The sequence below is a fragment of the Equus quagga genome, chromosome 5 (assembly GCF_021613505.1).
Source record: "Equus quagga isolate Etosha38 chromosome 5, UCLA_HA_Equagga_1.0, whole genome shotgun sequence".
Classification (NCBI taxonomy): domain Eukaryota; kingdom Metazoa; phylum Chordata; class Mammalia; order Perissodactyla; family Equidae; genus Equus; species Equus quagga.
In genome coordinates, this window is record NC_060271.1 from 26,955,141 (window position 1) to 26,968,472 (window position 13,332).

Genomic DNA, 13,332 nt, shown 5'->3' on the forward strand with positions numbered 1-13,332 from the left:
AGCCCAGGGGCGAGGGGCGGGGCCAGGGAACCCAGAAAGGAGGGGTCCGGGAGCCCAGGGATGAGGGGCGGGACATGGTTAAGGGAGCGGAGTCAGACGCTAAGACTGGCATCCGAAGCCTGGAAGCATCTAGAAAGACAGCGCCTCCAGGAGAAACATCAGATGCTGAGAGAAAGAAGGCTAGACACACTCCCAGAGAAAGACGCTGGGACTAAGACAGCCACGGAGGAGGGCGGCAGAGCAGCAAGAAAGCAGAATGGAAAATGAGCAGTGAGCACACCAGTCACCCCCAGCAACAGCCACAAGGCGCAAACACACAGACGCTCCTGGTCAAGCCTCTCACACACAGAAACCCTCCCATCCCCATCACTCTCCCTCCTCAGTTTCTGTGACTCTGGGGTGTGGGTGCCTCGTGGGAGAAGGGAGTGGGACTGGGCCCTCAGCCCCCTTCTGGAGGGGTCTCTCCCACCAGCCCGGCCTGAGTCAGCCCCCTATCTCTTGCACCCAGAGTGCCCAGCCTGGCACTGGGAGGGTGGTAAGTGCTGAAAGCATGAAAGAGTGGGGGGCAGAGGAGTGACTGCACCCAGACACCAGTGAAGAAATGAATTTGTGAATGAGGCACATGGATGGATGAAAAAGCTGTACAAGGGCAGGCAAGAAAGAAGACCGGAATTCCATCAGCTTAAAACCCGCACCCCCATAGGGTGGGGTAAACAGTCCCTCCAGGACTCTAACTAAACTGGCAAAGTCAGACATCACACAGAGGCTACTGGCCATCGTTCCGCGTTGAGCCTACACCCTGGAAGCTGACTGGGTTCCTCCAGGGAAGGCAGGGCCAGCCTTGCCTGGTCGGGCAGAGTCCAGACCATGGCCATCTGGGAGCCCAGGGGCTCCAGTGCCAGCCTTGAGCCCTCTCTCACGCTGACCTGGGACCCCGGCCCATGGCTCCTGATCCCTCCCCCCGGCCTGCAGCAGGGCCAGCACTCACAGGCAGTGCACAACGGTGCGTCCATCCCCACTCTCCGCCTGCCACTTGTCCACCTCGGCCAGCAGGTGCAGGAAGGCCTTCTTGGAGTCAGGCGTGTCCCGGTATGCAGACCAGCGCAGGAACTGGAAGTGCCGCACCAGCAGGTGCCCTTCCTGCAGCTGGGGGTGCGAAGAGCCAGGGGGACATGAGCACTGGGGTGACGAGGCCCCCTGGTGACCTCAAGAGGGTCATTAAAGGCCACCCCAGCCACCACCCAGGTTCTCACTTGGGGCTCCCGGATCACTCACCCGAGAGATGTTCTGCACCCGGAAGACACGGGCTACCAAGTCTTCATCCACTGAACCTGACACGAACTCCACCTCCATGAGGCCATACTGCTGCCGGCCTGGCTCTGGCCAGTACTGCAGGCACGGCTTGGGGCACAGGCACGGAGAGGGGAGCTGACAGAGCCCGGCAGGGGCAGCTGCCGCTCACACCCGCCCCCAGACCTCCACACCTGCCCTGGGAGCCCCACTCACTCCAGAGGCCTCCCACTCTCCGCCACCCAGTCATCAGACTGCAGGGCACACCTGCCGCAAGGAGTTCTGTACTGACACACTCAGGTCAGCTGAGACGAACCCTTCACAGTGGGTGCACTGACACTTCTGTGCGGCTATACAGCGACACCTAACACGCCCACACACACGCATGCACACACACACACACCTCCATGAGGCTCCTTCTGCCAGGGATAGGGCTAGATCACCCCACCCACCCCAGCACCCCCAGTCCCGGGCCTTCTCTCTCACTCCCTCTGCCCTCCAGCATCACCTCACAGAGGTGGGGTATCCCAGATGCTGTGACACAGCTCAGCACTCCCACGCCTGCCCCAGGACCCCTCCATGGAGTCAGGATCTTAAATGCACTCCCCCAAGCTGCAGACTCGAGACAGGAGAGGAACAGAGGAGGCACAGCCCCCACACATATACACACATGGGCCCTCCAGACTAGCAGGCCCAGAGCCCCGGCTTCTAGTCTCAGCTCTGCCTGGAGCCCAGGTAAAGCTCTCCCTTTCTCAGCACCCCAGTTTCTCCATCTGTAAAATGGCCCCAAGCTGCTCCCAGACAACACTATGCTCTAGCTCCCTTCTTCTCTGACCACAGCCCACAAAGAGAGGACACTGCCTTCCTCTTTTTGCCTGGGGTCCTGGCCGCTCCTTGCATTCAGACCTTTGTGTGGACTGCTCCTTCTCCATGGATGACTCATCTCCCACCTCTTCACCTAGTTAATTCTACCCTTCCTACACATCTCAGCTCAGACACTGCCTCCTCCAGGAAGCCCTCCCTGGTATACTATTCCCCCAGGCTCCCCTGCATCCCTGTGCCAGCTCCATGCTAGCCCTTTCCCTCTTTGATGTCACTCTCGGTTTTGTCCCTGCTTCCCCCGGACCATAAGATCCACAACCAGGGGTTGTGTGTTCTGTCTCCCCACTCCCAGCTGCAGGGCCTAGCAGGGAGTGGCTCATGAGAAAAGGTGGTCGAATGAATGAGCAAATGGGCGACCAGTGAATGATGTCTGCATAAGCCTCCCTCTGGGTCCCTCCCCACTATCTGAGCAAGAGCGGGTTCTTGCTGTGTAGGAGTCCCTCCAGATCTCTGCCCAGAGGCTGGAGCCCGTGACCTTGCAGTCCTGGGCCATCTATACCAAGTGCCTGACTCGTAAAGAGCCCAGTTATCCAGTCTTGTCCAGGCGGCCATTAAGAGGCTGTCATGCTCATTTGACAGCAAATCTTCCTGGCCTCGCACAAAGATCTAGGGAATACGGTCACCTGGGGCTGGAAGGCTGGGCATCTGCTTTGCCCGGGAGCTCCAGCTTTGGGAGCCCGAAAAGGAATTGGGGGCAGCCCCACTGGCTGCCCCAGGCTGAGGTCACTGAACCAGTGTCTGGACCAACCTCAGCAGTGACTGTCACCCTCACCATCTTCAGCACTACTCTGTGCTAGGCACGGCCTTCTACACACAGCTCACGTGGTCCTGACAACAGCCCCATGAAAGAACCGGTGCTGTGAGGGTGCCCATTTTACAGAGAAGGAAACTAAGGCTCAAGAGGTAAATTCACTCATCCTCCATCAAAAGTCAGAAAGTGAGGAGGCTGGGAACTTACTCTGCCTCTAAGGCCCCCATAATGGGCAGTTTAGTCCAGGAGCTCTGGCGGGAGGCAGCCCAGGCAGGGTAGGGAGCACAGCTCTGCCACTTCCCAGCTGTGTGACCTAGGAGAAGTTGCTTCACCTCTCCAGATCTTAACTTTCTCCCCTGAAGCCCATAAGTGCAAAGCACAGTCCCTGGCATACAGCAGGTGCTCAATAAAGAGGAGCTATTTGTCTCCAGTCTGACAGCCTCGTTTTACGGATGAGGAAACCAAGGCTCTGGAAGGAGTGTAACCCGTCTAAGGTCACTCAACAACCAAGCAGCAGCACTGGGATCCAACCCCGACTGCTGGGACATGCCCTGAACACACTGGGATCCTGGGCAGCAGGCAGCCAGGCAGCCCGGCCCGCAGGGCCCTCACCCAGGCAGAGTTGGACTGGTGCAGCTGGTTGAGCATGACGATGGAGGTGCACCCATAGTCGTAGACCAGCCGCCAGAAGTCGGGCGTGGTGCTCTGCAGCGGGTGCAGGGTCACGATGAACGCTGCGCTCCGCGTGTAGCTCTGCAGAGAAACCGGGACTCAGCAGGGCCTGTCCACCGTCCCTGCCACAGGTGGAGCCCCCCACAGGCTGTCCTCCCACCCTGCCCACTCTGAGCTGCATGGCTCGGCCCCACAGGACCTCCAGTGGCCCATTTCCAACTTTGGCTGATGCACTGAGGCCTGAATTGACAGAGGGAGCCCCGGGCCTCTAGTGCCCAAGCCCATGGCCCCCGGGAACTAAACAGCAAAAGGTTCCCAAATGTGTGGCAATGGGAGCTTGGGCATGGTAGGCAGAGGCTGGCCAAGTCTGCTTCCTGCCTCAGGGCCTTTGCATTTACTATTCCTGTTGCCTAGCACAAATTTCCTAAGTGTTTACATGGCTCTCTCCCTCACTTCTTTCTGGTCTTTGCTTACCTGCCACCTCCTCAAAGAGGCCCTTCTTACCACCTCATCAAAAATAGCCACACACATGCCCCCAAAACCCACATTAAATACTTCTTCTGCTTGGTTGTTTTTTTGTAGAAATTACTAGTGTGTGACATCCCATTATATATTTGTTTATTGACTGTCTCATCTCATCCCCCGAATGCAAGGTTCAGGAGAACAGAGATTTCAGGCTGTGGCCTGTGCCCAGCACCTGCAAGGGTTCAATAAATATGTCTGACTATTTCTCCAGGTCCCTTCCAACTCCACGGATGAAGGCTCTGAGATCCCAACCCAGGGAGGGACTCTGCTCCCCACTCCCGACCTCATCCCGCCAGGAGCACTGGCACCGGCCTTCACCCCTTCAGCCCCACCCTGTCTCCTCCTGGTGCCCTGCCTTGCCCACCGTCCATGTCCCCCCCACCCCTTCTCCTACGACCTCCTCCCTGGGACTCTGAAGGTCCCCTGACTGGCAGCTCCTCCAGGCCAGGCCCCACCAGGCTCCAACACTCAAGCCTGCGCACCTGACAGGGCTCCCTGCAGACTGACCACCCCAGACAGACCCCAGCTGGCCCCCAGACAAGCTCGCTGCAATCCAAGAGTCAAGGCTCCCGGCTCCAGGGCGTCCTGGCTCACGATCGACAGGCTGTGCCCGGCAGGGATGAAGTACGCAAGGTATCAAGGACCCCAGGGAAGCTCCTCCACCTGACAGGCCCATTCCCACCCAGGGCCAGGGAGCAACAAGACCCTCCCCAGCTCAGAGACGCTCAGGCCCCTCAGAGGGCCTCCTTCCCAGCCTCCCCTCCCCCATGTGCAGATGGGCACGCTGAGGCCAAAGAGTGGGCTGGGAGGGAGGTCACAGATTCCTAAGTTCCCATCAAAACTCTCCACTCCCCATGCCACCTCTCCAGGACCCCGACCCCCTCAGCAGTCATATGCACACCTACACTCACACACATGCCATCAGGCTGGTGACAGATGGGCCCCTTGCCCGTCGCTCCCTTCAGCGGCTGGGGCTGCTCCTCCCCTTGCCTTCAGCTCCCACCGGGAAGCCCCTGGGAAGCAAGGCCAGGAGCTCTCCCTCTTTAGAGAAAGCCCACTGTCCCCTGCACTGTCCTGCCAAGGGGCTCTGGCCAGGAACCATCTTCCTCGTAGCTGCCACGAGGGACCCTCCCGCTCCATGTCTCTGATTTGCACGTGGAGAGATGTCCAGTGGAGACACACTGGCCTTGGCCCGCCTGCACGCACTCCTCCCATGGGCGAGTGTGGGACAAGGATGAGCGTGCTCAGCTCGGCCCCTTCCTCTTTTTGCAGATAGCCTGTCCTCAGAAGGTGTGTACTGTAACTGTTCCTGGTTCCTGCCACACGTAAAGCCTGGCCCTGCTGGGGAGGGGTGGCCTGTGGCTGTACAATGGTATCTGGGAGGACAGGTCGGCCTGACTAAGGAGGAAGGAGTTGCCAGTCCACTGAGCCACACATCTGAAGTCACGTTCTCCAGTTTCATCAGTTTTCTTAAAAAGGTAAGGCTGTGATCTCCACCTGTCTGTCTCCTGCGCTTCTCTCTCACCGGGTTCCACTGGGAGAGCAAAGAGGTGATGCTCACAGACTCCTGCCCCTCAGACAGCAGCACCTTGGAGTTATTCATTGGGCCCTAAAGCCCATGCTCAGCTTGCAGCACCCAATAAAGGAGGCAGAGCCCCCCGAGCTGGGGGCAGGGAGAGGGGCTTCTAAATGGCTCCTGAGTCCTCAGACCACAGCCAGGGTGGGGCCAGGGAACAAGTCACCATTCCAGGCCGGGTCCTGGGGCAAGCTCCAGCTCAATCACCCCAGGACAAGCTCCCCTGGCTCCAGACATCACCTCTCAAGTACCAACCCCAAACCCTCCCATCCACACCTGCCAAAGCTTCCTGAATCACTCATCCTACCCCAGGCTCTGCTGGGCCTGATCCTGGAGACGGCCTTGCCTGAAGTCCACCACCCAGACCCCCCCACTCCAGCCAAGGGTAATACCTGAGGGAGAACACTGGCTTTGATGCCCTGAATGGAAGATCACTAGGGGTAGGAGGGTCACCTCATGGGCCTGGTGTCCAAAAAGGGCAGAGGATTCCCCCAACCAGAGCCCTCAGCTCCGCTCCCGTGGCTCCTGGACCCTCCCAGATCCTGCTGGGTGGAGGAGCCCCAGAGCCCGCCCCGCCCTGGCCCTCACGTCAGTCAGGGCTGCGTTGATGTAGTTGCTGGGGTCCCCGTCGGTGGGGATGAGGAAGGGCAGGCAGCGGTCGGGCGGCAGCACGTCCATGCTGCGGTTCTTGTCCCGGTTCCGGGGCAGCAGGGCGATGCTGCACTCCTCCACGTCCAGCGGCGGCGTGACCGAGTTCAGCGTCTACACAGAGCGGGAAGAGGAATGCAGGTGACGTCCAGTGCTTGCTGGGCCTCCTCACAGCCCCAGGGAGGAGACTGGGCTGGGGTATCACCCCCGCTTTATGGATGGAGAAACTGAGGTCCAGCGAGAACGGAGAGAGGGCAGGGCCCCAGGCTCCCCGTCCAGGCCACGCAGGGTCTGGAGTCTCCCTCCTCACCGCCCGCGTAACCTCAGACAAGCTAGTGCATCTCCCAGCCTCAGTATTCCTCAACTGCAAAGTGGATAAGAACATGCCCGCCTCAGGGGCTGGTGGGGAGATGAAGGGAGCTGAGGCCTCGCACCGAGCACTGGGCCTGGCACACGCAGGATCAACACACACAAGGCACAGCGAGGGTGGTCACTAGCTTATCGGGTGCTTTCATGGAGACAAGCCCTGAGACCCACATCTTCCACAAAGCAGACCCCAGGGACCCGGCAGAGACGGTCACCTTCCTCGGTCACGACCCCGTCTGAACAGAACATAAGTGCAGAGCACCTGGACTACAGCAAGCAGGGACTCCGGTCGTCTCTACCCTCTTGCCTTCAGGCCTCACGATCCTGATTCACGAGTCTGTTTCTTTCTCTTGTTCTTGGGGATCCCTAACAGGGAACCCCAGGCTCTCATGGTCCCCAGGGCCTGACATCCTCCTCCAGGAACCACAGGCAGCATTTCCTGTGACATCACTCTGTACCGGCTCTAGAGTGCCAGGCACCAGCACATGCCATCCTGCCAAACCCTCACAGGAACCCTGGAGTGGAGAGGACTTCTGGGGTCTCACCTGCCCCCTGAACAGTCTCCAGCTTCTCTGGAGAACCAGGCTTCCCTTGTCTCAGTCACATGACATGGGAGACTGGCCCCACCCCAGAACCAGGCCCGGGTCAATCAGTGTGTTCCATCCCTCTGGCCCCAGTGACCAGCTCAGGGACGAGAGTTTGGTCCCAGAATTTTGTTGAAGAGCTTGGGGGCAAGTGCCTCTTTCCAGAGTGTCCTGATAGTAGAGACGACATGAGCCTGGCACTGCTGGGAACCAAGGTGTGGGTCTGAGAATGAAGCAAAAGCAGAGGAGAGCAGAACCAAAAACAGACAGAGACTAAGGCTTGGCATCCTCATTTGAGCCCCTAGATCCAGCCATAACTGAAGCCACACCATTCTCAGCCTTTTCAGTTATAAGAGCCATTGAGCTGGACTTTTATCACTTTCAACCAAAAGAATCCTAACCAATACAAACACTGCAAGGGCAATATTAACCATCTTTCTTTTCTAGGTAAGAAAACTGAGGCTTGGAGAGGTAAAGTGACTTGTTCAAGGCTACTTACCGCTCGTAACTAGTTAAGCCAGGATTTGAACTCAGGTTTATCTGACCTCAAAGCCTGGGCTCCTAACCACTGATGTACCACCTCCTGCACTGTCTCAAAGTCCTTCCTGGTAGCCCAATTCCGTCCCTCCTGCAGAGGACTCCCACAGCACTGAGGACCTCCCGATACACCACGCACCACACTCACTCATTCATTTACAGTTACACACCTACAACACACACTCATGCCCCACCTGGAACTCCTCCCGCAGCTGGGACGAATTACTCTGAGGGTCAATGCGGATCATCTCCTTGTAGGTGGCCTTGAACTCGCTGACAGGGATGGTGGTCTCCCCACACAGGCAGGCCTCCAGGATTGCGTCGTGGATGAAGATGTACTGCTCCTGGAACATAAGGCAAGGCTATGAGGGACCAGGGGGGACTATCAGCTAGAGATTTTGGGGCGGTGGGAGGGGGAAGAAGCTCAAGGCTGAGGTGGGGGCGCTCTGAGGTAGGACGAGTCCACCCACATGTCACAACAGGTTCAACCAACGCTCCTCGAAATGACCTTCGTGGACACATTCACTTATCTCATCTTTCATCCTTGTGAGAAGCTCTGAAGGTGAGGGCCAGCCCAGGGTTATACATCTGATGAGGACACAAACCTGGGTATGTCTTGCCTGCAGAACCTATGACCTTAGCCTGCTGCTGTCTGACCTCACCTAACAGAACACAGTGGGGCTGAGTGTGGGAAAACCCTAAGAGGTCAGCAGGCCAAGTTCGGGGATGCAAAAGAACAGCGGGGAAACCCTGGAGAGGGGAAGAGCCTCAGGACAGCCTCTGACACACCCCCAGCTGTGAGTCCCTGCACAGGGGCCCCAGTCCTGGAGGGGGCAGTGAGAGAGGGCTGCGTCTCCCACCTCCGTCTGGATCATGTTGACGCGCCGGGAGCAGAGGGTCTTCACGCAGTTGTAAATGTCCACGACGCCCTCACACTCCGCCATGTCCAGCATCACATCCAGAACGATGTAGCAACCTGTGCGGCCAGTGCCCGCGCTGGGGGGAGAGAGAGTCCCAGGGCAGCTCAGGGCCTTGGGGAGGAAGCCCAGGACCAAGGAGATGAAAAGAGGGGCCCTGGGGCACCTGGCCATATCTACACCACACAGGGGATGGAGGCACAGAGAGACCGCAGCAGGGGCACAGATGAGCCAGGGAGAAGGCTGCTGGCAGAGTTGTGGTGGAATGTGATAGAGGACGGGCCTTGGGGAAGGAGAGGGGGACAGGGTAAGGAGAATGAGGGGGTGAGACTTAGCAACTTTGACAGAGGGAGAGGGACAAAGGTGATGCTCAGAGCTTAATCCTAGAATGTTCTTGCCTCCTGGATATCCCCCAAGTCTCCTGGCCATCCTTCAAAGCCCCACACACCCACACCCACTGAGAGACTGGGTAGAGCCTCCCCAATCTGTCCAGCAGCTGTCATTCTCCTGCGCTCCCCAAGCAATCTGGGCAGGCTTTTATTAAAACACTCTTCCTGCTATGTGGTCACGGCTTATGTGGCTGGCTCCCTGACCCCCCTGGGAGCTCATCAAGAGCTGGGCTGTCTCAGGTCCATCACTAGGATCCCCACGCTCAGCACCAGGCTGAGGAGATTTGAGAGGAGCGGGGAGAAGACAAAGATGACACCAAGATTTCAAACTTGAAAATGGTGGCATCAAAGTGTTGGCAAGAACACGTGGCAATGGGGTGTCCCACACACCACTGGTGGGGGCTTAAATCAGTACAACCACTTTGGAAAACTGGCAGTATCTGCTAAAGCTGAATGTTCGCACAGACAGCAATTCCACTCCTCCATACACACCTCACCCCAATGCGTGTGCACGTGGGCCAAAAGACGTGCCACAGAAGGTGCTCAGCAGCACTATTCATAACAGCTCAGAACGGGAAACCACCCAAATGCCTATCAACAGTGGAATGGATAAACACACTGGGGTTTATTCATCCGGCGGCGCAGCAGACAATCTGGACGAATCTTACAAGCATAAGGTGGAGGGAAAGCAGTCAGACCCAAAGAGCACACACAGTGCGATTCCATTTATGCAAAGTGCAAAACAAGGGTTTAGCAGTCAGGAGAGTGACTGTTCTGGGAGGGAGGAGGCGGATACAGACCAGAAGGCGGGTCAAGGGGGCTTCTGGGGGCTGCTAATGTTCCGTTTCTTGATCTGAAGTGTGGTTATTTCACACGTGTGTTCAATGAATTTTTGTGAAAATTCATAAAGTGATATACACACTTATTATTTGTGCACCTTGTTTAAGTACATTATACATTAATAAAGTTTTATTCCAAAAAGACAGTACCTTAAATAGGCCTAAAGAAATCAAAAAGAAGCTGGTTTGGGGGCAGAGCAGGGAAATGAATGAGTCTGCCACGTGGCATTTGGGAAGCTGATAAGAACCCAAGGAGAGGAGCCAGGACGAGATAGAGAGGCCAAGGACTTGTGGGCCCAGGGGACTCACCAACGTCACAAGGGTCAGAGGTTAAGCTCTCCAGGGGTAGAGAGGGGACAGGAATAAGACAGGGCACTGGGTCCCCACTTAGGAAGGTATGGAGCCAAGGGGGAGGCAGAGCAGAGAGGAAGGGCCAGTGGGGTCACAGGAGCCAACCAAGGCAGGGCTGGGAAAGGAAGGAGTGAGGTCAAAGCTGCAGAGAGTGAGAAGGCCCAGGGCGAGGAAAGGCCCTGGGTTTGGAGAGAAGGCCAGGTCCCTCCCAGCACCTGGGCCAAACCTAGCACAGGGCAGGCGTGCAGTGCATACTGCCTACGTGGAAGCAGACAACACTCTATCTTCACCAGCCCCTGCACCTCCGTGTCTCAGCGCCTCCTCGGCATCTGGGCCCAGGGCCTCACAGGTCTCAGGGAGCATAGGACAGGGCCAACCTCAGTGCCGAAGCTCAAAGGGCAGATGGTCCTTGGGGGTCCTTCTCTCCTGTCCTCTAAGCAGGATGAACCCAAGCCCAGCCTCCTGGAGGGACCGTGAACCAACCCCACTCCCAGCCCCTCCTCTCCTGGGGATTCCCAGCGCCCCACCTGCAGTGGATGACGATGGGCCCAGCGTCAGGGGGCGTGGAGGCCTTCACGCGCCGGATGAAGGCCAGCAGCCCAGTAGCATGGTAGGGGACACCATGCTCCGGCCAGGCCGTGAAGTGGAACTGGCGGACCTCATGCCGGGCAGTGTAGCCACTCTGGGGAGACAACAGTCAGAGTCACTGCTGGCATCTATTAGACACCTGCTGTGTGCCAGGCCCTGTGGTGAGCATCTCACCACAGATCTCAATTAATCCCAGTAATAAACTTATAGGGTGGAGGTTAATAACTCATTGCCCAAGCACGAAAACTAGGGCTCAAGGAGAAGAAACCACTTGCCCGCAGTTAGATGAGACAGATATGTGGGACTTGGGCCGGAGTCTCCTTGATCCTAAACCCATGCCATTAACACCCTCCTCTGCGGCCAGGCTACGGTGTAACCCTAGCAGGACATTTTGACTCCCTGGTCTTAGTTTAAAGGGGAAAACTGTCTTTCCTCTGAGGATTTTACAGAGGATCAAACGGGATCATGGACAGGAGAACTTGGCCAGTCACTGACCCTGTGGCCTCTCATGAGTGACGCAGCCACTCAACCTCACTTTCCTCATCTGTAAAATGGAGCTAATGGTAAACACCCAATCCCACAGAGCTTTCCAGGGCTGAAACAAGATGTAACGGGCTCAGCCCAGCGCCCGGCACAGAGCAGGACCAACACCTGGCAGCCACTGTCATCATCTCCATTGTCTCGATTCCTTGTGGAGTGGCCAGCAAAGATGGTTCCCTCCCGTCCCTCCACGGTGCTCACAGCAGTTACAGAGCAGCTGCCTTGCTGGAGAGGACGGTGGTGCCTCCTCACCCCGCCTGCTCCTGGCCTGGGGGATGGGGAGGTGCACTCTGCCTGGAGGGCCAGGTGACGGGACACTCACCCGCTCCAGGGCAAAGGTGCGCACAACATATTCGGCTAAAGTCTCCGTCTTCACCAGCGTGATCTTGATGTCCCCGTACATGTCCGAGTCCTCCGGCCAGTACCGTGAGCATTTCACCTGGAGTCCCCACGGGGCAGGCTCAGTGGGTTCTTTGCTGCCCCCCGTGGCTGCCAGGCCCCCTCACCCCACAGCCCCGCTTACCCTGCCCACCTCCACCAGCTTGGTGATCATGACAATGCTGGAACAGTGCTCCTGCCACACCATGCGCCAGAAGTCGTAGACCATCTCGGGCTTCGGCCCTGGGGACACAGAAGGTGAGTGTCCCTGAGGCTAGGTGTCCACCCAGAGCCGGCACACCCACTGCCCAGCACCCCCACCCAGGCCAGGAGGCTCCTGAGCCCCAGTGGGGGCTTTCTGCTCACCCCACACACACCCCACCAACTGCCAACTCATGCTTGGAGAGCCCTGGGTGGGGGCAGTATCAGGGAGGGCCTGCCTGGAGACCCTGGCCATCCCCAGGAAGCATAAGTGGACGGCTAGACTCTTGGTCCATAGCACAAGTCTCCAGAAGCGACAGACAGATGGACAGTCGGGGGGAAAGACAGCCAGAGGGACCCAGGCAGCCCCCAGGCTGAGAGGCACAATCCACACCCATGAGGACGGGGCCTGGGGCCCTTTTGCATGCAACACCTCGGAGACAGACAGAGGGACCAGGGAGCTACAGACAGGCTGAGCATATTGGGGAGGGGCAAACACAGAGAGGGTCAGAGACTGATGGCCAGATTCCAGAAGACTCAGCCGAGAGCAGAGATCAGACAGACAGAGACAGAGGCAGAAGGGAGGCAGATGGGGGTCAAGCAGATGAGCAGGGAAGGCAGACAGGCGCAGAGGGCATGCAGCACACTGCAGGGCACACGGGGGCACACGGGCAGAGGCGCCAAGTACCTTGAGTGGCTATGAAGTGGTTTGACCTGTGGTAGCCCTGCAACAGGAGAGGAGGGTGTGTTAAGACCCCAGGGGGCAGCCCCTCACTCCCTCAGACCTCCTCTGCCTTCCTCTCCCAGAAGCAGCACACGAACCCAGGGAACTGTCCCGCCGCTTCCCCAGGACCTCCTAACAAGGGTGGCCCTGTCCCTCAGCCCCCGAGCAAGGAGGGAAGTGCGGCTGGGACGCCAGTGTCTTGGTTCTAAACCCATCTTTGCTGTGTGACCCCAGGGAGGACACGACTCCTTTAGGGGCGTAGAGAGTCTCCCCATCCATAACCTGGGGATAATTATCCACAAGCAGCTTACAACCCAGCTGGTGTTTGGAAACAAGTAAAGTGCAGGGTGACCCTGCCCTCTCCCCAAAGCCCCAGAGGCCCTAATCAACCCCAGACCCCAGGCTGGGGTCTTGCCAGCTATCCCAGCCCCCGCCGGGGCAACCAGAATGGGCAGGGCCCCTCCCCACTTCCTTAGTCATGTAGAGCTTGGGGGGCCCAGAAGAAGGGTTCATGGGGGGCAAATGAGCACAGGGGTTCCTCATGGCCCTCAGATCAAATGGTTTTTAAATCTTT

At 58.0% G+C, this 13,332-nt stretch overlaps 1 protein-coding gene across 2 annotated transcripts in view; it reads right to left on the minus strand.

Moving 5' to 3' along the window:
• Positions 1-13,332, minus strand: part of PTPRU (protein tyrosine phosphatase receptor type U) — a 78,601-nt gene that overhangs the window by 1,730 nt on the left and 63,539 nt on the right. The window contains exons 19-28 of one of the 2 annotated variants that reach the window (XM_046661732.1): positions 12,723-12,759; positions 11,988-12,076; positions 11,778-11,894; positions 10,855-11,009; positions 8,692-8,827; positions 8,026-8,175; positions 6,285-6,458; positions 3,536-3,676; positions 1,276-1,401; positions 989-1,146 (exon numbers count right to left, since the gene is read on the minus strand). In XM_046661732.1, coding sequence (XP_046517688.1) covers positions 989-1,146; positions 1,276-1,401; positions 3,536-3,676; positions 6,285-6,458; positions 8,026-8,175; positions 8,692-8,827; positions 10,855-11,009; positions 11,778-11,894; positions 11,988-12,076; positions 12,723-12,759 — 1,283 coding nt within the window. Of the gene's footprint in view, positions 1-988; positions 1,147-1,275; positions 1,402-3,535; positions 3,677-6,284; positions 6,459-8,025; positions 8,176-8,691; positions 8,828-10,854; positions 11,010-11,777; positions 11,895-11,978; positions 12,077-12,722; positions 12,760-13,332 lie in introns of both variants that reach the window. The other variant, XM_046661731.1, reaches the window with a different exon arrangement.